We start from the raw sequence: 27,483 nt of genomic DNA, 5'->3' as shown, positions 1-27,483 counted from the left end.
ATAAAAAATAGAAATATCCATTCTTTGAATATAGCCATCATGTTGCTGATTGCATTATAATTAATAGTATAGTAAAAATAACTTACTTATTTGTTCTAAGAACTTAACTAGAATGGAAATGTGGCGCTTGCTTCAATTTAATACAAAAAGATGGCACATTTCAAAATTCTTATTTTCCAAATTCCACTTAGATATTTTGTGAAGTGTTAGCAAGCTAATCCCTTTGCTGGCCAACAGAAATCAAACAATGAAATGTTGTCCATTAATTATGAATATTATTTTTTTATATGCGTGTAATCTTATTTTATTTAACATGCTTCTATTAATGTATTTTACAGTGCAGCAAAACCCAATTGTCAATGTTATTTCCAGTCAAGGCTACTTCTCAATTAACATATTGGACTTCTTAGTAAAAATGAAAAGTCTTCACTTTTGAAGAATACAGTGGTTTGTTCACTTAAAATGAATGGTAGCAACATATTAGTTTGATCTGAAGGTAGCTCAACTTCCCTGAATGTTAATGTAATAGGAATAGTGGCTAGTTTAAAACTTATGGAAACATGATCAGAAGGAAGGGAAATTCATGTATAAAACAAGAGAAGTAAAATGCAAATACAAGGACAGTCATAAAAGGGCTTAGATGCCTATACATTAATACTCAAAGTATGGGGAAGAAACGGGGAACTTGAAGTCCTAACACATGAGGGCGTATAATATTGTTGCCATTATTGAAACGTGGTGGGACAAAATCCACCACTGGAATATACAAATATATAAATTGTTTTAAAAAAAGATCCAACAAAAGATGGTGTGTGTATTGTAAATAAGGAATCACTAAACTTCCACAGAAATACACAACATCAAGGTTGAAAGCCTTCTCAAATTCATTTGGATGAAAATTAGAGGAAAAAGAAATGATATTACTATATGTACATACTCTGGGCCACCGAATCAAGCAAATGTAACTGATGAAACTTTTGCTACCAAAAGCAGCAGTGTGTGAGACAGAACAGGAATGTAGGTGAAAGTAGGAAAGAAACTGCTAAGAAAACATTTATCAACTCTAAACAATTTTAAATTACCAGGACAAGAAGGTTTACATCCCAGAGTGCTGAAGCAGCTGTAGATGTGTTCTCAGAACCACTGAACTAAATCTTTCACAGCTCCTGGAACATGGGGGAACTGCCAAAGTACTGGAAAATAGTTGATGTGGTTCCAAACTACAAAAAAGGGAAAAAGTGGATCTAGGACACTACAGACCAATCAGCTTGACATTTGTATCTGGGAAAATCCTGGAAAAGATAACCAACCAATGAATTTATAAACATAAAAAGTTATTGCCAAGAAGCCAAAATGGGTTTGTTAAAACAGATCATGCCAGATTGCCTTCTTCAATAAAGTGACTAAATAAACAGATCAGGGAAACACTGTGGATGAGGTTTCAGTAAGGTATTTGACAAAGTAGATCACAGGCTACTTCTAGGTAAGAAAGACCAATGAGGAATACACATAGCACCACCAGATGGATTCACAGTTGGCTGACCAACTGCATAAGCATGTAGTCCTTAAAAGTCCATATCTACATGGAGGGAAGAATGCGTTGGGGTGCCCTACAAAGTTGTTTTGGTGCCTGTGATCTTCAATATTTTCATAAATGATATAGATCTAAATGAGGGGATGGAAGGGGAATTCCTCAAATTTGCAGACAATATCAAGTTGGGGGAAACTGCTAACACTTTGGAGGATAGATTCAAGATTCAGAAGGATCTCGCACATCAGACCGTAGCCCAACAAGATGCAACATAGTAATGAGAAAACCAAGGTCAAATGTGCAGGTATAAAATAGACGGTTCAGAGCTCAATGGTAATAACTGTGAGAGGGATCTAGTTGAACATCATTTAAGTATGACTCAGCAGTACACTGCAGCTGCCAAAAAAGGCAATGCAGAGATGGGTGGCATAGACATTTAATTAATAAATAAGGTGCTTTTAAGTGACCTGAGACCAATTTCATTACCTTTTTTCCATGATTGTTAAGTAAATAACTGAGATTGTTAAGTGATTCCCATGATCATTTAAAAAATCCTGGCTTCTCCAATTGGCTTTGCTTGTTGGAAGATGATTGGGTACTTCAGATAATGAACCTGGGATATGGCTGCCACTATAAATACATGCCTGTCACCATGCACCCTATTTTGTTCACATGACTGCAGGGAAGCTATGACAGTCACAAGTGTGAATACTTCACATAAGTTACTTTTTTTCAGTACCATCAAAATTTCAAAGTCACTAAATGAATTATTGTAAGTCAGCTTTTTTGATGTGTTTAGAAATAAGAAATCCATCATCTATTCATTTTAGCTACAAGACAGTTGGTTCATTCCATCTAGCAGAAGAGCCAGGCCTAACTGTTGAATCATGTTAAAGTAATGCAGGAGTTTGGGATTCTATATGCTATTTAGAAAAACTATGCTACAGTACATTATTGAGAAAACCAGAAGAAAGTTATTGATTATACCATATTCTTTTCCTGTTGATATTTTAATTTTTTATTTTTAGGTGGAAGGGTTTTCCAATGGAACGATGTGGGTTTGTACTAGTTATTTTATCTTTTTCAATTGCAGACGATATTCTTTACTGTGTCCTTGTTGTATCATTTATGAAAAATATAAAGTATATAACTAAAATAAAATTTAATTTAAAAAAACCAAAGAATTCAAATCAAACCTAAACAATTTTTTTCCAGTACGATAATCTTTAAGTATTTTACTGCTATCTTCTATAATTATTAGGCAGCATAGTCTACAGACAAAAAGGTAGGGGAAAGGAAGCACTGTTATTTGCATTTCATATTTATTTTTATACATTTAATAAATAATATTAAGTTGATTAACTGCCTGATATCATTATGTCTAATTGAGTGACTAGTACCTGCATGTCTTTCTGGAACTGGAAGAGCCACAGGATCTTTCCTTTCCTATTCTCCTTGACACTCTCTGAGATTACACATCTGGATTTAGGAGGCTCTAACCCATATATTGTGCAGATATTCCTGTATACAATGCCAGGTATTTAGTTGTGCCATTCAATGTATGCTTTTGCTACCTGAAAAAGTTAAAAGGTCTTAATCAAGAGGCTCACTTCACTAATTTCACCCATATAAACATGTACATATCACTTTTTAGTTTATATTTGGGTTTTACTTTAATTTATATTTGGAATTCTTTCTTTATATTTATTAATTTTTATTACATTTTAAATTTGCTTTTGTTTAAATCCATATATTAAATGTTAAAAGTTTTAATATTTCTTAGTTTTTGTAATGGTATTATTTTTATTTACTTTTTAAAAATTGCTTTACCATTATAATTATCTTTTTGGTAGAATATATATATGGGTGTAGGTATGTTGGTCTTGTTGTATTCGGGTCTTTTTCCATGTAAGATTGAGATTGTCTTGGCAATGTTTCGGCGAGGTCTCACTCACTATCTTCAGGCTGGGTTTTGGGCTTAAAGTGTGGTCGGAGCTGCCATCTTTCTATAAATCTTGGTGGGGTGTGTGGAGTGCTGGCTTTGTTTGATTGGTTGTGTGGTTGTATCATGATTGGTAAATTGGTGCTGACTGTGTGTCCATTGTTGTTTCGTGGTGTAATGGCCTGGGTGGTGGTTGGGGCTATTTTGTTGACTAGGGCTGGTTTCCAGATGTCTGGTAGGCGAGAGATACCATCACGTTTATTCATGTTGTGGGGGAGTTTCTCTATTTTGATAGCTTCCACAATTATTCTCTTGTTGAAGTGTTCAGTTTTGGACATTAACCTGGTTCCTTCAAAATTAATTTATGTTCTGCATCTTTAAGGTTCTGGAAAAGGGAGGGTTTTTTTTTTTCCTTTTTCCTTACTGTGTTCTTGTGTTTTGCAATGCGTGCATTTATTCTCCTGTTCGTTTGTCCTATGTATGTTGCAGGGCAGATTTTGCATGGTATTTCCTAGACTCCTTGGTTTTCTAGCTGGATTTTCTCTTTGGAGTTTCTTAAGATGTTGGCTATTTTTTGGTCAGTGTTGAAGGCTGTCTTGATATTGTGCTTGTGGAGAATTTTGCTGATTTTATCTGTGGTGCCTTTGATGTAAGGGAGGAGGGCGATGCCATTGTCCTGTTGTGTGTCTCTGTTCTTGGGAGGTGTCTCCTTTTGGATTAGGTTGGTAATTGTGTTTCTTTGGAATCCATTGGAAATTAATACGTTTGTGAGAGTGCATAATTCAGTTTTCAGGTGGTCTTTGTCGGCTAGGCGTTTGATTCTGGGTCATGGTAACGGAGTTGATCTGTGCAGGGTGGTGATGCGATTGTGTGTTTAAGTAGCGGTTGGTGTGTGTTTTTTCCGGTAGATGGTGTATCCTAGGGAGCCATTGGGGTTTTTGTAGATTAGGACGTCCAGAAAAGGAAGTTGGTTGTTAGCTTCTATTTCCATAGTGAATTGTATTTTGGGGTGTAGGCTGTTGAGATGTGTGACGAAGTTGTCCAGTTTTTCCTTCCCGTGTGGCCAAATTACGAAAGTGTCATCTACATATCTAAGCCAGAGTTTGTGTTTGTGATCACATTTATCTAAGGCATTGGTTTCAAAATGTTCCATGTATAGGTTTGTGATGACGGGTGAGAGGGGTGATCCCATGGGTGCTCCTTCTATCTGTTTGTATCTTTGTCCATTGTAGATGAAGTATGTGTTAGTTAGGCAGTGGTTGGTCAGATCTAGGATGTGCTTAGGGGGGTTGTATTTGTTTTGGATAGCTGTCAAGGCTTCTTTAATAGCACTTGGGTGAAGAGGGATATGACATCAAAACTCACGAGTAGGTCGCTGGCTTGTAGGTTTTGTTTCTTTATTGTTTCTATAAAGTGCAGTGAGTTTTGTGCATGTGAAGTGATGGATTCCGTGTAGGGCTGAAGTTGTTTGGCAAGAAATTTGGCAAGAATCTGTAGAGGTGAGCCTATGGAGCTGACTGGGTTTGAGTGGTGTTCCTTGTTTGTGTATCTTGGGGAGGCCATAGAGCTTGGGGCATCTGGATGATTTCTATCTGGGGATGATTCTTTGCCGAATCTCTTCACTGATGGGAGAAGCTTTTATTTTGGATTTGGTGGTTTTTTCCAGGTAGGTGGTGGGGTCTGTATTTAGAGGTTTGTAAGCAGGGTCTTGGAGTAGGTTGGATAGTTTGGCTTGGTAGTCAGATGTGTTCATCACCACTGTGGTGTTACCTTTGTCTGCTGGGAGAATGATTATGTTGTTGTCTTTCCTCAAGTTGGTGAGTGCTTTTTGTTCTTCTTTATGTAAGTTGCTTCACGGTGGATTGCTGGAGCAGAGGACATTGGTGACTTCAAGTCTGTTTTTACTGGCTTCATCTGGGTTGATTTTGGTTAGGGTAGCTTCAACTCCGCATATGTTGTTTCCAGTGGGGATATGTTTGGGGCGACTGCAAAGTCAAATCCTTTGGAAAGGACATTGGTTTCTGTCTGATATGTTATGTACTGTTTGTTTCATGAGTTGCTGTGGAGGGGAGTTGAGCTTCTGATGTTTTTCTAGTCTGTGGAGTTTGTTGGTGTGTGTGTCTGTCTTGTGGGAGGTTTCTGTTTCGGCCCTCCAGAGGGCTAGTTGTTTGGATTTGTCACAGAGTGCTGGGTGGATTTTGCTACTCAGTTTGAGGTGAAGAGTGAGTAGGTCCCGATTGGTTTGGTCTAGTAGGAATCTTTTCCTGTGGAGTTCGTTTCTGATTAGGGCTAATTCAGTTCTTTTCGGGATCCTTTCGGTGGCTGAGGTTTTAGAATGGAATTTTAGTTGGAAGCATGTGGGGATCACGTTTTTGTCTCGGCAGTTGCCGAGTAGAAATGTGAGGTCACATAAGATGGTGGCTCTTTGGACTTCGAGTTTCTCGTAGGTCCTGGTCAGCAGGAAGGTTTCCTCCCCATAGAGGTAAGATATCAACTAATCAAGATGTTACAACATAGCCAGCCAATCTGCTTATAGCAACAAATCCAGCACTCCACACACAGACACACCAATATTTATAGAAAGACGGCAGCTCCGATCACGCTTTGCTCGCACAAGCATGAAGCCGAAGGCACCAGCCTGAAGATGGCGAGTGGGACCTCGTCAAAACGTCACCAAGATACTCTCAATCTTACACGGGAAAAGAACCGAATACGCCAAGACCTGCATATATATATAGATAGATATAGATAGATATAAATAGATAGATATAGATATTTAGACTATATAGATTTAGATGTATAGATAAAATATACTAAATGAACAAAATGTAAGTAGAATTATTTAAAATTAGAAATGTGTAACTCACTGTGTGTTACAATCTACTTGAATCTACTTGAAAGAAGCCATGTCCGCAGAGATAGCTGACCAAACTATTCTAATTAAATAAACATATAGAATAAAACTCCCTTTTTATGACACTGCAATCCCTTAATTCAGGGTAGAGTTGGGATGATGGGATGGAGCTGAGTGTTTACTGGCCAGGTGCCCTTCCTGATGCCAGTTCTCAGCAGATATTTTTTCTTTGCACTTTAGGGGAGAATCATCTATCACTACCTAGGATTAAACTCTCAACCTTCTGAATGGGAGGCAAGCATCTTCACCACTAGTCCACCACACCACTTGAATATTTCTAGAATAGTCAAATAGGGTAATTTGTAGAGTCAATCAAACAATATAAAGCAGTAACTTTTATTGTACTTAGAAACTTGACTTCTTGATCAATTGAAGAAAAAGAAAAAAGGTGTATGTATATTCATGTGTATGAAAAAGTGCGTATGAAAAAGAATTTAAAGATTGTATTTCTAAAATAATTAAGACATACAATAAATGCATGCAACTGATTAATAGTTGATAGAAGATATATAAAATAAAATGCTTCGTGTACAGATAGTCTTTAACTTACAACAGTTCGTTTAGTAACTGTTCAAAGTTACAATGCTAACTTGCTACAAGGCAATCTTTCAACGTGACAAGTTTGTGCGTATTGTATTAATTTTTTAAAAAGTACATGGAAAGAAAAATCTAATGAGAAAATTCTAGTAAGAGATTTCATAGGTTTATAAGCACTTGGCTACCCACAAGGGGCATGTTACCTTCCCTTGAGCTATAAAATTCAATAATTGTTTGAGCATAAGAATTGAAAGTTTTATTGACACAAAATATAAATGAATCAAGATAATATATTTGACATAATAGTCTCTAACTTGAATATCAATTTTATTATTTGACACTGTGTCCTTTGCCTATAGTTTAGTTCCCAAACAATTTATTATTCAAACTGGCATGAATGCTATAATTAGGAAGTTTAGGCAATGCCTTTGGACAGGAGGAGTATGATCTAATTGCATAAATTGAGGAGTGTTGTCTGATGGAGGGCAGAAGAGCCTTTTCTGCTGTGGTAACTGCCCTATGGTATATCATCCATCCAAAATTCAGACTGGCCCCAGCCCTGTTGACCTTCTGCAAGACCTTAACTTGGTTTTGTTTCCAAACCTCAGGTATGTGTAAGAATCCATTTACCTGCTATTAATGACTATCTTATAATTCCACATGTATAGGTTTTGTTTATACAGTATGTATTTTATTTAGTGTTTATCTATTATTCTTGTAAATTGTCCAGAATCACATATACTGTGTTTCCCTGAAAATAAGACAGGGTCTTATTTTTCTTTGACCCCTGAAATAAGCACTTGGTCTTTTTTTCGGGGAGGTCTTATTATTTTTGAGGTTCAGGAAGGGGCAAGCATGGTCACTTCATGGCTGCTGCTGTGTTGCAATATTTTCAGGAAGGTCTTGTTTTGGTGGAGGGTTTATTTTAATCTATGTGCTCAAAAACCTGATTGGGCTTATTATCCGGGGAAGTGTTATTTTGGGGAAAACAGGGTAGGAAGAAGGGCATGATATAAATTAATTAAATCAATTAATAAAATAAACAATAAAAAATAAATAAAATAGTTCTGTGTTCTCTTAACTGTTTTGTGGAACACTAGTACTTGTTTAACTTAAAAACCTTTTTTCTTAATTTCACAGACTGCATATTTAAAAGCAGCATCCATTTTGATTTCTCCATGGTGAATCTTTGGACTTGTCTCAAATAGTATTTAAAACAGAATGATTATGCTTACATGAATATGTCCAAAATACAATGTATAATTTAATGAAACTATTTAAAAAAAGATTAACAATGTTGTCCCTGTGCTCCTACAATGGTATGACTCTCAGAGAAATGATGTAATTATTACATTACAATTTGCCAGTGAATATAATTAATAAGGTTAACTACATAATCCAGACAATTTAGTAGAGTATTAAATTTGCGGTGCCATTTTACAGCACCTGTGGAACTTGCCCCCTGTTCTCATGACTTTCCACAAATAGATTAAAATTAAATTGATGAAAAAAGTAAGGTTCTACATTTATGCAAGAAAAACCAAATGCACAGGTATAATATAGGTGGTACCTTGCTCAATAGTAGTAACTGTGAAAGGAATCTTGGAGTCCTAGTGTACAATCATTTAAATATGAGCCAGTAGTGTGCCAAGAAAACTAACACAGTTCTAGGCTGCATTAACAGAGGGATAGAATCAAGATCGTGTGAAGTGTTAATAACCACTTTATAATGCCTTGGTAAGATCACACTAGGAATACTGCATCAGTTTTGATTGCCACGATGCAAAAAATATATATTTTGAGACTCAAGACCAGTGGTTCCAAACATGGGTCCTATGCCCCACAGGGAGGCAAATTGATTTTTAATGTGGGCAATTTGAACCTTGTTTAAACCAAGTTAATGGCCTTTAGGCTTCCTTTGCATGAGTAGAATTCACTTTTTGAATAAAGAATTATATGTCATAGGGGCTGCATCAAGATTTTAGATATGCTTAGGTGGGACATGGCCAAAAAAAAGGTTGGGAACCACTGCTCTAGAAAGAGTGCAGAGAAGAGCAACAAAGATGATTAGGAGACTGGAGGCTAAAACATATGAAGAACGGTTGCTGGAATTGGGTATGTTTAGTTAATGGAAAGAAGGACTAGGAGTGAAATGATACCCATGTTCCAATATCTCAGGGGTTTCCACAAAGAAAAGGGAATCAAGCTATTCTCCAAAGCACCTGAGGACAGGACAGGAAGCAATGGATGAAAACTAATCAAGGAGAGAAGCAACCTAGAAATAAGAAAAAATTCCTGACAGTTAGAACAAGTAATCAGTGGACGACTTGCCTCCAGAAGTTGTGAATGCTCCAACACTGGAAGTTTTTAAGAAGAGATTGGACATCTATCTGTCTGAAATGGGTTTCCTTCCTAAGCAGAGGGTTGGACTAGAAGACTTCAAGATCCCTTCCAACTCTGTTATTCTAATTGTAGTTTGAATTAGAAATCTAGTCATATTTGTAGTAGCCCACAAGGGTCTATTTCACTTAGTTTCTGATTCTTGGCTCTATTAAATGATTTTGGGAGAAACTAAATTCAACAATATCCAAATATGGCAAAATATACAACTAAATGTTTCTTTCTTTTTCTTTGACATACATGGAACAAAATTTTCCTATTATGTTATTCCTGAATATACATTAAATACAAAATCGCATCATGGGAACTTATGATATTTACACAATGTTAGTTCATAAATAGTCCAAGTCACTGCTGAAGCTGTGAGATTAAGATAATTAATTATCACAGTTTTAGTGCAACGTATCTATAATTTATGGGAGAAGATTCAGAGAAAAACGTAAACTGTGGTATCCAAATACTGCTAAATGAGGAGTCAGTAAATTGAAGTTCCATTGTAGAGAAATCATCTTGCTCGAGAACCAGATGTAATGATTTAACTTTCTACATTAATCTTAATGTTCATATTAAAGGATTTGTGATAAAAATAAGCAAGAAACACCTGATAAATTAAATGTTTGAGGGTGTGAAAACAGGCATGATTACCTGCAGAAGTCAAATCATTTGTAAAATTATTGGAAGAACATCAGGATTACTTTTCACATTCAAATTTTCAAACTATTAACTTTTTAAAAAAAGAACTTTAAATAATAATAAAGAAATCAAATTTAATCAGTATAAAAATCATTTCTCTTGGAGGAAATATGTGTGAACACTGCTGTAGCTTATACAATCTTACTATTACTATACGGTGCTGTATCCTGCAAAGTACTAGCTGAAAAAATAAGATAATTAAAAATGTAATCTGTGCTAACCCTTTTGTCTATTAACATGAATAATTTTGCTATAAATAATGCTTCTAAATTAAAGTCAAGAACCCGGAGTCAAGTATCTTTTTGAAAGCCTTTGGTTGAAACATTGTATGTAAACATTATAGTAGTCTTTCAAATTTAAATGGAATGCAACTGGGATTTTGCAAATATAGGACCCCACTTAATGGACCTAACTTAGCTTGGTTAGTAAGTAAAGTGGTTTTTTAAAAATATTTTTGTGACATGACCATCCCACTTAACAATGGTAGTTCTAGCAATTCCTGTTGCTGTTGTTAAACAAATCTTGTGGGTCATTAGGCAGGTACCCATGCTGATCCAAACCATTCCTAACTTGATCCCTACCAGCTTGAAGTCTTGGTTCTTCCAAAGCAAGATACTGCATCCCGTTCAAATCTCCCCACTCATCTATGTCCCCTCCTCCTGTCTGGCACAATACGAAGAAATGGCTGATCCCCTGGCATCATCCCCTTTCTACCTGTCATCTTCAACATGATTACTGTGTTCTTTTCCACTTCACTGGATTTGCCACCAATATGAAGTTATGTCTCAAGCCCTGCAGCACGTCAACCAGCCCCACTGCAACAACACAATCCTGAGCCAAAATGGGCCAAGAAGGTCTGAACTATGGCATATCAAGCAAGCACCAAGCATGGACAGCAAGCAGTGCATGAACTGTGGTGTGGCAAGAAGTGCCTGCTTAGGAGCCCGTCTCCTCCCAGGTCCCATCAATTGCTTACTGAATGAGAAATGTCTTACATTTCTTGTCTGGGTTGACCTTGTCCATTTTCTGCCAGTACAAGTCATTTTTTGCAAAGCCCACACCCCCTAGAGTGGCGCTCATTTCTGGGCTTGATATCATCTGCCAGCAGGATGTTTCTGTGGTGCATCCCCCAAGTGTAGCCAGGACAGTGAACCCAGTGGAGGAAAAACAGGCAAAGATGACAACAAAAGTTAGCTGGGGCAAGGGGTAAGGCCAGTCATAAATAAGGCATGCATGAATTTTTATCACATGTCTGCATGCACACTGCAACAATTGTAAGTTTTGAGGACTGGTCACACATTCATCTTTCAGTGGTTTCATAACTTTGAATAGTTGTTGAGAGAATAGATGTTAAGTGAGGACTACTTGTACCAATCTTGGGTATTTTGATAGGATTAAAAATAAACACTAGAACTCATGATTTTGAGAAAAGACTAGTAGAATATCTTATGCTTTCTGTGCTTCATAATCTATAGTGTACAGTATAAGCATAAAGAATAACTCTGGCAGCATGGTCACTGAATTCAAAGTTCAAATTGTCTCCAGGTTTGTTTACTTGTTTCTTTTTGTTAGAATAAAATACAAACCAGAACATATTTCAGAGCTATACTACAAAATCCTAACCAAAAGGACTTTATAGTTATCTGTGAACATGTGCAAATAGTATGAACAATTGGTCTGCATAGATATTTATTTATTTATTATTTATTTTATTTAGTTTGTCAAATATGTACAAGGTAACAGGTATAAGTATAAACCCAAAAGTTAAAATTAATCCAGATATGTGTATTTCATTTTCCCAAACAAAAATAACTTTTTGTTATTGAAATAGAGCATGAATCCTAATACTCATCAGAATCACTTACATTTTATGCTAAATTGAAGATGAATGCTTTTATTTCTAGCCAGTTAGATTAATTTGAAATAAACAATTCTGTCCATCCCTACTACATATTAGAAGTATTTATTGTCAAAAGCAGGCCATGAATAAATAACTGAGTGTATTAACAGTAAAACAAAAATATGTGCTTTCCTACCAAAAGAATTCATCAAAATTTAATTACAATTTATATTCATAAATTATAATTCAGGAAAAAAGCATGCTTATTATAGAACTAATGTTAATAGGGAATGTTCTATTTAATTATATTTTGTACCACAAAATTTTGCCATGGCATCTGCCCTCTAGAACATCATTTCTCCAGAGGTGAGGTTTGACAAAGCGACTAAATTAGCAGACCAGCAAAATGCTGTGGACACAGTATATTTAGAGTTCAGCAAGGCGTTTGACAAAGTAGACCACAAGCTACTTCTTGGTAAGCTACAAAAATGTGGGATAGACAGCATTACCACCAGATGGATTTGTAACTGGCTAACAAACTGTACTCAATTAGTAATCTTTAATGGTACTACTCATACATGGAGGGAAGTAAGCACTGAAGTACCACAAGTTTCTGTCTTAGGCAAAGAACTCTACAATAATTTCATAAATAACAGATGAGAGAATAGAAGAGAAAATCATCAAATTTGCAGATGACACTAAATTGGCAGAAATAGCCAACACCCCAGAAAACAAGTCAGCAGTTTGTGGCAGCAGCCAAAAACACGAATACAATTCTTGACTTTATAAACAGAGGCACAGAATCAAAATCACATGAAGTGTTAGTACTTCTTTAAAAAGCCTTAGTAAAGCCACATCTGGAATACTGCATCCAGTTTTGGTCACATTACAAAAACGTTGAGACTTTGGAAAAGTCTTTGGCAAAGAAGAGAATATCCTGCTGGCAGACTAGGGGGAACATGATAGCAGTATGCCAATATTTGAGAGGTTGCCACAAAGAGGAGGGGGTCAATGTATTTTCCAAAGCACTTGAGGGCAGGTCAAGAAACAATGGAACAACTTGCCTTCAGAAATTATGGATGTTTCATCACTGCATGTTTTTAAAGAAGAGACTGGACAGTCACTTGTCTGAGATGGTATAGGATCTCCTGCTTGAGCAGGGGGATAGACTAGAAGACCTCCAAGATCCCTTCCAGTTATATTCTGATTGATTGGTTGATTGTGTGTGTGTGTGTGTGTGTGTGTGTGTGAGTGTGTGTATTAAACTTTTGAAACTGGTGACAGATTAATAAAATCACCACCATGGCAGATGTGTCTATCTCTAAAAAGGTTACCAAAGAGGAAACTTCCAATAACAAAACATCTATCTACCAGAAAGTAATAGTCTCCCAGTTTACCAATGCAACGTTTGTGGGCCTCCCAAAAACGTTTCTTCAGATACATATTATGCTTGATGACATTGATTTCCTTTTTAATATGCTACAAAGCTTCCACTTTTTAAAAGTTACTTTAAAAAAAGTTTAAGCAAGTATGTAGGCATTGGGGAAACTGAATGAATAATTGTTGTCTATTTCAATACTACATTATTAATTAGGGTAAGAGTAAGCTACTGTTTGCAATTTAATGCAACACATTTATTTTCTTGAATCTGATATTTAATCACTATCAGAAATTTAAACTTTTTTCAGATCTTTTTTATAATGTTATCAAATCTAAAAACTGAAGTTTTAGCTATAATGAAACATGAGCCCCAACTTTTCTATCCTTTTCACACATTACTTTTAAATTTTATTTAAATGAAAATACTAATGAATATTTTATAATTTACTTTTATTTTTCTGAGCCTTAACACTAAGTAGTACAAAAAGATGAAGAATTTAGTTTTTCTATAGAAATTTATTACAAAATAGCTATATTTGACATGTAGAAAATTATCTTAAATTAATCTCAATATGTATTTACTTCAAGGAACTTGTGATATCTAAAAGCAATTGCCTTTTGCCTGAAAGTTTATTTCCTAATCTTTAGCCATCATTCTAAAATAGAGTGAAATTTCTTGGGTAGTTTTTAAGTTGATAAGTCTTTTATCATGATTGGTGTACTCCCATTATAAAATTTAACAGACCATTCAGATAACAAAAATCTTCCAATTTTTCATTATTTGTATTCTTCTGCCTTAACATATTTTGATCGAAATATACCCCATGGTGGTTGTATTCCAGCTTTAAATACAGACTCCATTATAGCTAGGTATGTGATTTAGAATAACTATTGCCTGTGAAAATCAATGTGAAATCAATCCATTGATTTACACAGGAACTATCAGAGTTTAAAGCTAATCTAAAATGTTAAGACCTTTAAAGGGAAGGTAAGTTTTCTTGAAAATTGATTTACAATGACTCAGAAGATAGCAATAGCACTTAGACTTATAAGCTGTTTACAGAGTCAGCCTATTGCCCACAACAATCTGGGTCCTCTTTTTACGACCTCAGAAGGATGGAAGGCTGAGTCTACCTTGAGCCGGTGAGAATTGAACTGCCAAATTGCTGGCAGAGGCCAGTCAGCAAAGGTAGCCTTCAGTACTGCATTCACTGTGCCACGGTTCAATGAAAAGTTAAACCAGGAATAAAATAAAAACTTCAGAACTGTATGATCTGCCTTTATCTTGGTAGTAAGACACAAGCTTGAATTTTCTAAATTCTACAGGAATTGGCAATACATGAGTACACAGGAAGAATATTTGTTGGGACCTGTCATGTTTTCTGAACCAACTGATTTTATTAAATGAAAAGAAAAGGAAAAAAGGAGAGGAACATGCAAATCTTTTTATTAAAGAGTGTGTAAATAATTTTTTTAGAATAGCTTTGCATCTCAACCAACAAAGAAAAACAATGACTGAGACAATTTAGGAGGTTAAAAAAAGCCGATGTTAATAATTGCAATACTTTGTCTTCTCATTATATGGGTGTTTGTCATTGGTAACATTGTCATGTTATGAATATCCAAACTACACTTTACGAAAACAGATACAAAATGTATTTCCTCAAAATTCTAGGTGTGTCTTCAAAATTTTATTCCTGTCCACAATGGCATAGTACCGTATAAGTTGTTCTCATTTAACAATGTTAATCGGGATTGGCAATTCCACCATTAAATAAAGTGGCTATTAAATGGGAACTATGATTTTCTGCTGGAAAGAAACAGGACCACTCAGTTTCACACCTTTAACTTTGGTTTATCTTCTAACCCTTCCCCAGTATTTGGAATGGTCCAGTACCTGCTTCTTGAAATCCCTTTCTCTCAAATTCTTCACTCTGGGAAAACAGGTGGGGAAGGGAAACAAGTGATATCTATAGGCAATCTCTCCTTTGCCTGATCATTTCTCACTGCCAGCATGAATCCAGTGCTTTTTATGTGTAAAAAAGCAAAGAATCTTCTCTTGTACTCCTTTCCAATTTTCCTGCTCTATGGTGAATTGGGGAGGCGGGGGGGAAGGTAAAGGGAAGAATTGCGTATAGAATGTGCTTACTTCCTGTCTACCCCACAGAGCAGAGAGAATGAAGAGAAAGAAATTTCAAGTGAATACTATAAGCTGTTACATAGCACACCTTTGGATCTGAGTCCTGAGTTGCTAATTGCATTGCTTTAAATGTATAGAAAACAGTTGTTTGTTGAGAAGTCGTGTCCGACCCATCATGACCCCCAGGCCTTCCTGTCCTCTACCATCCTCTGGAGTCCATTTAAGCTCACACCTATTGCTTCGGTGACTCCATCCAGCCACCTCATTCTCTGTCATCCCTGCCCTCAATCTTTCCCAGCATTAGGCTCTTCTCCAGCAAGTCCTTTCTTCTCATTAGGTGGCCAAAGTATTTGAGTTTCATCTTCAGGATTTGGCCTTCTAAAGAGCAGTCAGGTTTGATGTCTTCTAGGACTGACCAGTAAGCAAGCACAAAGAAAAGTAATTTGTGTAACCCAGGGGTAGTCAACCTTTTTATACCTACCGCCCACTTTTGTATCTCTGTTAGTAGTAAAATTTTCTAACCGCCCACCGGTTCCACAGTAATGGTAATTTATAAAATAGGGAAGTAGCTTTACTTTATAAAATTTATAAAGCAGAGTTACAGCAAACCCCTACAGCCCACCATGAAAGCTGGAACGCCCACTAGTGGGCGGTAGGGACCAGGTTGATTACCACTGGTGTGACCCATTCCCACTGATGGCATAATAGCATTGTTTTCAATGTACAAACTGCAAACAGCTGACTCTCTTGAGATCTTTCCAATCTCTCTGCTCTGCAAGTGAGGAGAGGGGGGAAGCAAGTTATATCTGTAGGCAAAGTCTCCTTTGTCTGATCCTTCCTCTCATACCACAAAGTGGAGAGATCGGAGAGAACGAGATTTCAAGAGAGAAAGATATTTACTCTTTTACACATAAAGAACAATGGAATCATGACAGGCCCAGTAACAGGACAGAATGCCTCAGAAATTGATCACCCCCATCCCATTTGCAGGATAAAGATTAGAAAAGATGAGATTTTAAGAGAATAAACTGTTTGTCATTTTTCTTTTTTGGCAAAGGGGAAACAAGCAATGGTGTTTTCCTGCCTAACTACTATTTCATGAACTCCATTTTTATCCATCACTTTAATAAACATTGTCTACGAATTAGATAAATTTTAAAGTCCCTAAATGTTTCTGCAGCTACTTTTTAGTTATAAGTTACATGTGATTTAGATTGAACAGCATTTTGGAAATGATTCATCAATAGAACTCCATTGCTTCAAAAATGGTTTTGTGTCTTTTTTTCCAAACTAATAGGTATCAATGACTTTTTTAAAGGACATTTTCATAATTTGTGCTCCTAAAGTACGCATGGGTTGAACCCAATTCTTGGGTTGAAAACCCAAGAATGATAAAATGAGCCAAGGTTTGTGGCATTTATACACAGCAGGCCTTGGATTTTAGATAATTTAAATTAGTATTTACACAACTGGCCCAATTAATCGGAATAAACTAGGAAATTATTAGTTTTTCCCCAATTATGCTACTACTTCAATCAAGTTCCTGAACCTCTGATACTATTTAGATATAAAAAAATTCAGAAATTGGAGGGACCCTTTTTTTATACAACCAAACAAGCAATAATGCATAGACATACTTTCACTCACGCAATCAGAGTTTTCTTTTCCTTTTGAACACTTTAAAATATGTACAATTTCCCATTCAAAAATTCTGCTCTAGTGAACCACCTAAATTTCCAATAGGGAATATCTCTTCTCCACACAAAAGGCCAATTAATTGCAACTTATTGTACTGCATATACATCAATCACAATCCACAGAATCAAGATACAGCTGTCTTTTGTGAGATTTTAAGGAAAACGTGCATAGGATTCTAGATATTTTTTTAATAGAATTAAGCTTCACACCTCATTTATTTTGGCTTCCTGCCACGTAATTCAAGTAGGTTTAAACAGTTTTTTCCCTTAAAAACAACAACATAGAAGCATTGCTTATTCATTGTACAGCAGCACGGCTTCAACAAAAAATATTTTCTCACCTTAGCCAGTTTGGTCTAATGACTAAAACTCTAGGCTAGAAACCAGGAGACCATGAATTTCAGTCCTGCCTTAGGGATGAAAGCCATCTGAGGGACTTTGAACCAGTGCATTCTCGCAATACAACTTGGCTCACAGAACTGTTGTTGGGAAAATAGGAGGAAGAAGGGGTATTAGGTTGTGTTCACTGCCTTGGGTTATTTATAAAGATAATAAATGTGGAATAAAAAATACTATATCTATATAACCTAAATCTGTTCTAAAGTAGCCACATTTTCTATCTGCTATAGAAAAAGTTAAAAATCATTTTTGTTTCTTTGTACTATTAGTAAGTGAAACTTACAAGTAGTCCTGACTTAACAACAATACTTGGGAGCAGAAACTCTTTGTCATTAAGCAAAATGGTTATAAAGTACAATGCCATGTGACTGCACTGACTTGCAATGGAAATTCCAATTGCAGTTATTACTCGAATCCTGCATGGCCATTAGATGCAATGTCACATGATCATCATTTGCATCCTTCTGACAGTCATCGGAGACAAATGATAATCATGTGACATTGCATCTAATGGCCATGCAGGATTCACCTAACAACTGCAACTGGAACTACTATCGCAAGTCAGTGCATCGCAAATCATCAACTTTGTTTGTCAGCTGGCAGAAGTATGCAAATGATGATCATGTGACACTGTCAATGACTGCTTGCTACTTTGGTTGTGGAAGCCAGAGTGAAGGAATTGGAAGGTTATAACAAGATGTTTGGTTGGAATAGGTTTTTATGGTACAATAAAGTTAAAGTTAATGTGGACTTTAGAAATTACTATGTGAGAAGTGACATATTGAGGATAAAGAATAAATTACAATCCCAGATTGTGCCTGAAGTATCTTTACAGACCTCAGCAAAGGAAGGATTCTATTGAAGAAAAAAAGCAGATAGAGAGAAATGGCTAATATATCAAGACTTATTAATACATAAAAGTGGAGAAATTAAGATGAGGTTAAGATAATAACTGACAGCAGAAGTCAGCTTTCAGTAGTTTTTATATGTATAATTAAAAAGATTTAATATTTAATATTTAAAAAGACAATTGGAATTAAAAAACATAATGAAATTTGAAATTAAATTATATACCCATGATGATGAACATATAATAGTAAAAATGCATAAACTCTTGTTAAAATTTGAAATAATAAAATGGGCTATTGATTTTTGGATATAATAAAGATATTATACTTGGGAGAGAATATGGGTAACTGGGATTAAATTTACACTATCATAATTTAAGGTATTTATTTTTATAAAATAATGCATCATTGGTATACGACATCAGAGAAATTATAAAAAATATATAAAGGTGTTTCAAAGTAGGGTTGGAAATGTGAAAAGCATGGGACATTTTATCATGCAAGGTGGAATTGTGAGAAAGCTAAGAAATTCTGGGTATGAATTTACAACAATGGTGCAAAGAATTGTAAGGATTCACAATACAAAGAAAGCAGAATTCTTTTTATTGGGACATATGGACAATGAATTAGAAAAGTCTGTCACTCCACACAGAAAACATGACCAGATAAAGTACAATGCTTCCACTATCACAACAGTCCAAGAACATGGGAAAAGGCCTCTCAGCGCCTTTTGCTCTATCCACTAGGCAGCTGCAGACTATGATCTCCCTTGTCTTTACAACTCATAATAAAAGTTATTTTGCATAGAACTGTAACAAAATTATTGTATGCACAACAGAATACTACAATTCCCACAGTGAAGGAACAGACTTTGAAAATATCAGAATTTGCAGAAACGGCAAAACTGACCTGTTTGATCAGACCAAAGTAAAGCAGCAAAACCTTTTCTGAAAGATTGGAAACCTTTCTTATGTAGACTTTTTGCTGCAAGTAGAAAGGAATGAAATGGATTTATGGGTTTGAAGCTTTAACAAAAATTAAATGATAGGCTGAAGATGATTATATAACATCTAAGGGGGAAAAGGAACAATAAGATTGTAATTATCTGTTGAAAAGATTGGAAGTCATTCATATATTCCCTAACTTGGGGGGGATGTGTGTCTTGCATTTTCCCCCCTTTCATCCCCCTCCCCCTTTATATGTCTCTTATCCTGGGGCGGGGGGGAAGAGAATCTAAATCTATTAAAAACCGGAAAACAACAGTGAAGGTGGCAAATAGTGATCATGTAACCATAGAATGCTGTGATCTTTGTAATTATGAGCCAATTGCCAATTATTTGAATTGTGATCACGTCATTATGGAGATAGCTAAACGTTTGCATTTGGCTATAGCTTCCAACACAGAAACGATCAGACAGGTTCTGTCCCCAGTTGAAGCTCAATATATATTCTAACTTAGAATGTAACAAAGTGCCTGAAATGCATTTATTGTATACAACTTATATGTACATAATACTGGTTTCAAATGTAATAGAAAAACTATTAGAATTTAGGATAAATTATATCATTAACTGTAACCATATTTCAAAGTAAATCTGGATAAGGTCTCTGACATGCTATTTGTTCAGTTACTACCCCTCATTTGTAGCCTCATAGAATATTGTTGCCACTGACGTCCATGCTTAATTGCATTGTCCAGTAGTACAATTGATATATTACATCTAACTGCCCACTTAAGTCCACCCTTGTTCTCTAAGGGATGTTTCAAAATGAATGCTTACATTTTCTGATAAGAGTCATGTACAGAACTTGGAATACTGTACCAGATGATGACCTTGTCATCTCCACAGGGATTGCTTACACTCGCTCTTATGCTTTCCATGTTTTATATCTTTACTGTCTGCACATGCCCAAATGAATTCTCCATAATTATTACATAACAGTGCAAGAGCCTCTATATTTCACTTCATCAATAAAATACAAAGTAATTACACTGCTGAGGACCATAAGATCTTTCTGGTCTATCTTGCACATAGCAAAGCATGCTGTATTTTTGAATATTCACTTAAACTTGAAAATAAACAGTATTGTTTTCCTCCCCATGACCAACAGAACAATATTCATCAATTATTTTCTATGGATCTATTGCATTAAATTACCATGACTCCTCCTGCTCTTTCCTATCTGCAGTAGACACAGAGCTATTGTCAGAGCTAGCTGTTTGCAGGCAAACCCAGCCCTGTGCAGGGAGAAGAGCACAGTAGAAAAAGAAATAGGCTTCTAGGGACAGTCTGAAAGCAGGCTAGAGTTGAATCAATTAATCAATTGCTCAAACTGAAGAGTCAGGGCCAAGTCTGGGATATTCTAAAGCAGGGGAATTTTCTCACCTTACCTGACAGATGCTGAATTAGTTTCTAAATTGTTCCATTTTGATCACTGATATGGCTGTATTCATGTATGACTCAGAAGTTGTAACCATACTCAGAGAATCAGGCATCTTGACCTTGTTTTCAAAGTTCATGACTGAAATATCTGGCATGTTAGATATGATAGACAGTAAAACCAAAAATAGGAAACAAAACTCAAATTTGTCTCTAAATTTGTATACATTATTGTATTCTTGACATCTGATTCATGATTTTGAATGAAATTAATTCACCTGCTAATGTACTTGTTTTACACAATCCATGAATCACTATGTGAATTAAGTTTCTTGATGACGTACAATAAAAGCAACCAAATGAGTATCAACAAAAACATAATTCCTAAATATGTCATCTATTATCCATCAAGGGCAAAGGGACCATGGAATAGGTCTTCACAATCTTACAAAATGTTAGGTAACTAACAACTGTTTGTGTGGTACACTATTCCATAGAGTGGGGCCACCACTACTCTAGTTCACAATGCAAGGAGAGGAATTTTTGGATAAAATAGGCATATTCAACTCTGACAAACTGTTCTTCATATATCATATAGGCAGGTCATATTGACCTTTAAAATTGATGATCAGAACTTTGAATTAGGCCTTAAAACCTATTGGCATTTGATGCTGTGACCTTAAAATTGGTGTTAATCTATACAACTTGATTATATTAGTAGCCTGGCTACTTCATTCTGTAGTTACAACTTCTGAGTCATCTCCACAAGGGCAATACCACATACACAGCATTACAATAGTCCAGGCATATGGGATCAAGGTATGAAGTACTGTCATGAAAGCATCATCATTTTGACCAGGTAAGGCTGAAACTAATGCATTGCTGGAGCAAAAGTAGCTTAGTCTGGACCTTCCACCTACTGTTTAAGCATGAGCTAGGAATTGTGTAGAACTCCCATGTCACAAATTACCTTTTCAAGGGGGGAATTGCAACTCTGCCAGAAATAATTACTTGTACTAATACCACCAGATATTTGTTGGTAAGCAACAACTTTGACCTGGGAAAATGTAATCACCACTAATCTCCAGTCATTGGTTTGGGATTTTTATAGCATTTTCAGCTTGACTGAGGCGTCAATGTATAACAGAGTATCATCAGCATACTGCTAGTACTTCACACCAGATCAACAGATGACGTCTCCCAGAAGCCTTGTATAAAAAATTTTAAGAGACTGACTGAATCTCCTGGTCACGAACATTCAGACTTAAAAAACAATTCTCGTTAAGTAAAATGACATGAATCACATTCTGTTAAAAAAAAAATCTTTCAGAGTTTTTGTATTAATTTGTTACGGAGTATCAGAGTAGTTTTACAGAATGGTCCCTACTTTTAAATATGGTTGACAGATCTGTGATTAGTACACTTTCTCTCTGAACTATGATGGATTATAATATTCAGACAAATACTAGTTATGCATTCACAGCCTTTCTAATTCAACATCCTCCAGATATAATAAAATATAATTCTTAATACCCTACTGAAGATGCTGGTCTTTGTCAGTTATACCTGATGAAAGTTGCACTGAACTAATCTAGGAGCATCATTTGTGCCATGTGAACGTAACATCTGAAGTGCTTCAAAACTATAACTCTATTGACATTATTAATTTATTCCATTTATAATCCATTTTGGCTCAAATGAACCCACAATGTAGCAAACAAACAAAAAGTTTTTAAACCAACTTGATAATTAACATTCTGGCCTCCGGAAACTTTTTCAACTAATTACTACTTGTAGAACCTTTTCAAGGATTGTTTCCTGCAGTAATTAAGACAGGGTTTAATTAAACCACAGATACCTTTACCAACTTACTGGCTCAGGAAAAATAGTAGGAGGTATTGTACACTAGTTGCAAATGTGCAAAAACAATCTCCACTAGTCAGCAATAGCCAAGATCAAAAAGCTCCCTCAAAAAGCAGCTCTGTTGTAAAGTAGTTACACAATTATCAAATGTAGTTATTTATTTACAAACATTAGCATTTATCTGGATTTTATTTAAATATCCTAAGGATATTTATTGTATTCAGCCAAATAAACATATGTAGAATAAAGTTAATCTGCATTCATTAACTGTACTCTCATATAGCTTTGAATTTGATTCAAACTTAACCATGCTTTCCACATGGTTAATTGAAAACCGAATCTTATTTATTCAACTCAAACTTAATATAAAAGATGTAAAGATAAAGTCAATACTGGAATTTAACTGATTGTTCTGCTATTAACTCACCTCACAGGATTGTTGTTGTGGGGAAAATGGGAGGAGGAAGGTATATTGGATATATATGTTACCTTGAATTATTTGTAAAATAAAGATGAGATGTAAATGAATAAACAAATAATTTTTACCTAAATCTATATTTACTAATGCTACTAATAACAATTCAACATCTTGACTTGAAAACATGTACTCAAAAATGTGTTGATATATAGGAAGGTCTCGATTTATGACCATAGTTGAGCCTGAAATTTCTGTTGCTAAGTGGGACAGTTATAAAGTGAATTTTAACCATTTTATAACCTTTCTTGACATAGTTGTTAAGTGAATCACTGCAGTTATTAAGTTAGTAAAACAGTTGTTAAGTGAATCAGGTTTCCCCATTGACTTTGCTTATCAGAAAGTCACAAAAGGTGATCACATGAACCTGGAACATTGTAACTGTTATAAATATGCATGTTTCCAGGTGTCTGAATTTTGATCATGTGACCATGGGATGCTGCAATGGTAAGTGTGAAAAATGGTCATGTCACTTTTTTCAGTGCCATTGTAACTTCAAACAATCACTGAATTAATGGTTGTAAGTCAAGAACTCATATATATTTAAGTTTCTGGACATTTACAAATCAGTGTACAAATTTACAATAAATTACTTCAGTACTGTCTTTAAAAATTACATTTTTTACTAAACCCTAAGCTGCCTCTAAAACTAACCTATGATAGTTTGTTTAAATAGGTTTTATACTTGTAAGGCTTTGATACAATTGCATATTTATAATGCATAATAAATTAAGATATGGGTGTATGTGCGTTTGTATGCATGTATGTACAATGGTGGTCAGGACGATAAATATTATTTACTTACAGTAGAGCTTTCTGTATTCATCATTTTATTAAAACTCTGCAATAATACAACTTGAAAGAAGACAATTTGTCTTCCTACATCATCATACTTCATATTAGGAATATAATTTTAATGTAGTTGTATATTAAGGGATTTGAACATCCATTATCTTACTACTGCTATGAGGTACAGGGATTTTTTTAATGCCAGAATATTGCAGTAGTGAATTTGAACCAATTCTTTGTTTACCATTTATATGATACAGGTGAGATATTCCTAATACATAATCATTAAACCACATCGTATTATGTGATATAAGTTTTTGAAGAGGGATGCAGATAAAGGGAGACTGGATTTTTGGATGATTCAGTAAAGTTAATGAGCTATGGTAAATTTTCTACTCACAATAAATTTTCTAAGTACTATTCTAGTTTACAATAAGAGTTTGTTAACAAAGAGTTTTGAAACTTTTATTTTGTTGTGTTTTACTATTATTGTTTTTTCTTAAACCCTTTGTCACTATAACATATAGAAGACAAGTCAATAGGTTGCTAACAGATTTAAAAATTTAGGGTGGGCCTGTTTCACACGGGGTGGGAACTGATGTTGTTGTAATATATTCCTTGGTACTCAACTAAAGGGGATATTATGTATAAAATATGGCTGTGTTTGTTCTGATGCACCTTTTTAATTTTCTGATCGCTTTGTGTTTTATGGTTTTTTTTTTATGTCTTCTGGAATTTTGTATTTTAACTTTGTAATAAAATAAAAAATAGGGGAAAAAAGAAAAAGTGAAACAACTCATTACCCCCCAAAACAGCATTACATATTTAAAATGGCAAAATAAAAATGAGCATTCATTCATGTAAGAGTGAACTACTAAGAACTTTTAAAAACATTTAGGTATGGAGCCAAATACACATAGTCCATAATGAGGCATATCAATAATATATCAAGCAACATGATGCAGAATCAAGTCTGCAAGTCTGGTTTAAAAATCAAGAGAGGGTCTGCCATAATTCCCACCTCTATACAAAGTCCATGGGGCACGGATCAGGTAACAGGACATCCCAGGGCAGTCCCACATATTGAAGTATCTATCAGAGAACTTTAAAAGGCGCAACTTGGTTTATATTTTGTAAGCAGATCAAATCAATTTTATTCAGTGTGAGTTTGGCCCTCAGTTTAGAATATCAAGTCTCAGAAACAACCACCAAGTTTATTGATGATCTTTTGATGATGCCTTAATTTTATCAACTTCTTTTCACTTTTATTGTTCAAACCATTTTTATATCCTGAGTCTCTCAAGTTTGGGACAGGCTATAAATACTGTTAAATAAAGAAATACTAAAAAAATTGTAGGACCTAAAATACAACTATTGTTCCTATAGATGCCGTTCCAATAATTACTAATAATTATTATTACTATTTCTACTAGTGGAAAATTGAGCAATGCAGTAAATATCCTATCCTGATGGATATGAAGGTGTGCATGAGGAAAAACGGGTTTCAGCTTAACCCTGGAAAGACTGATAATCTTTGGGGTTGGGACCTTGACATTATAGGACTATAACTTCTTTAGTGCTGGGGTTGGGCACCCTAGACAGACCCAGTGTGCAATCTGGCAGCCTTCTGGACTTGCAACTCAAAAAGCTAGTGGCAGTCGTGGTTAGGATGGCCTTTCCACAAGTTTGTGTTATGTATTAATGGCGCTTATTAATGAATTGGAAGGCTCTGATCAGTCAGTCATGCCCTAGTCACCTCCCATATGGATTACTGTAATGTATTCTATATGGGGTTGCCCTTAAAGAGTATCCAGAAACTTTAGTTGGTGCAAAATGCAGTGGCTCAGTTATGTGGGCTTCTAGGATACCGTTACACCTCTGGTCTATGAACTGCATTGGTTAAGTCCAATTCAAGGTGCTATTTTTGACCATGTGGCCAGGTTATCTGAGTGACTGCTAACCTCAATTACACCTGCTCTTTAAATCCAGGAGAACTTATGTGCTATGGATCCCACTGTTCAGGAATTACACTTGATGGGCCTGAGGCAGTATGACTTCTTTGCCATGGTGCCCTCCTTATGAAACATTCCTCCGCCCCCTTAGTTCCATCCCTACTTACTTCCAGTAAGTTCCTCAAAACCTGACTCAGTCATCTCAGGGGACCAGGGTATTTTGAGTTGACTAGCTAATCTAATTATTCTAATGTATGCATTACACTTTTAAAAACTTTTTAGTAATGAATGTTTTTTTAATATTTTATTTCTATATGTTTGTTGTATACTTCCCAGAATCACTACCAGTGAGATGGATGGCTTTATAGATATATAGATATTTAAAATCTGGAAAATTATTTACACTAGGAAATTTAAATTATAGGGGGGGAAATGGACTTGGAGATGAAATTTCCCCCCAAATTCTAAAAAGACACACATCCTAATATTGAGTGATGAAATAACAACAAAGTTATTACATTAGTCTATTTATAAGAATGCCATCCATTATAGATATCATAGTAGGGACTTAGTTATTAGTACTATGAGAGAAATACTCAACTTTTATGTATACAACAAAAATAACTAATTAAAATTAATATAAAAAATATAAGAGAAATTTCAGTAAGCATCAATGTTGTATAGAATATCTGAGTTTTTAAATCATATGAACTTGTTCCCCAGTTCTAAAAGGCATGTCTACTCTATTTTATTTTTAACACATAACTTTTTAAAATTATTATCACTGCAACTAGTTATAGTTGTGAAACTCTTTATTGCATAGCTCTGTTGCATATTTTAATAATCTATGGCATTTCTTACAAAATATTAATCACTATAAACAAAAATTCTTTGAGAAGGGAGGTTTGTGTCTTAAAAATTCTAAATGTTTAAAATATTTATTGAAAACAAGTTTTCAACAAAATCTAATTTATGTATTAACACACCTCGCACATACTGTACATATAGTGTATATTTTTACATTTGCTGACAGTGCTAATGGGAAACATTTTTATGAAGAACTACAATGTGATAAGGCAGCTCTGACCCCAAACAGCAGATTTTATTATTATTATCAGTAATTTGTAAATACAGTTTACATACTTACCTGGAATGGTAAATGAAAATTACAAGGACAGGAAAATTAAACTGTCTCCAAATCTTTGACATGTGATAGTGACCTAGAAAATATTAAATAAAGGAATATCAATACTGCAGTAAGGCTGATGGAACCCCAAATTTACAACTTTTTGCTTCACCTTTCAACTTCCACAACATCAAATTATTATTAAAATGTGAATCAAAGTGTGTCTTGAGAAACTAAAAAATAGAACACTAAATAACTAACAAAAGAAGCATCGTGCTTATAAAAGGACACTGGGACTAAGCAATCATAAGGATGACTTATTTTTGTTTTCCTTCACTCTGTCTTGGACCACTATATCTAATATATCCAAAATGGCAAATACAAGAAAGTTGAACTCACATTGAAATAAGAATCTAAGCAGGAAGGAAATCCCCTTGTTTTGCACATGTAATTGTTCAATCAAGGATGTCTATATATTTAAACTATTTCACCACCATTTACCAAAAAAAAATCTGGTAAAGAATCCAAACTGTAGATAAGAAATCTACAGAGGAGAAACAGCAACATTGTAGCATA

At 35.1% G+C, this 27,483-nt stretch overlaps 1 protein-coding gene across 24 annotated transcripts in view; it reads right to left on the bottom strand.

The window, feature by feature from the left end:
* BBX (BBX high mobility group box domain containing) overlaps nucleotides 1-27,483 on the bottom strand; it is a 123,211-nt gene that overhangs the window by 93,081 nt on the left and 2,647 nt on the right. For 14 of the 24 annotated variants that reach the window (XM_087721406.1, XM_087721415.1, XM_087721410.1 and 11 more), the window contains one exon: nucleotides 26,929-27,001. The exons of 3 other annotated variants lie outside the window; for them this stretch is intronic. In XM_087721406.1, the coding sequence (XP_087577532.1) occupies nucleotides 26,929-26,990 (62 nt within the window). In that variant the 5' untranslated portion in view covers nucleotides 26,991-27,001. Of the gene's footprint in view, nucleotides 1-17,415; nucleotides 17,554-19,230; nucleotides 19,306-26,928; nucleotides 27,002-27,483 lie in introns of those variants that run through there. 7 more of the 24 variants (XM_087721419.1, XM_087721412.1, XM_087721425.1 and 4 more) reach the window with 3 other exon arrangements.

Source organism: Thamnophis sirtalis, unplaced genomic scaffold (genome assembly GCF_051295495.1).
Source record: "Thamnophis sirtalis isolate CommonGarterSnake01/CBP01778 unplaced genomic scaffold, rThaSir2_p1.2 scaffold_8, whole genome shotgun sequence".
NCBI classification, from domain to species: domain Eukaryota; kingdom Metazoa; phylum Chordata; class Lepidosauria; order Squamata; family Natricidae; genus Thamnophis; species Thamnophis sirtalis.
This window is presented reverse-complemented; position numbering and strand designations above follow the sequence as displayed.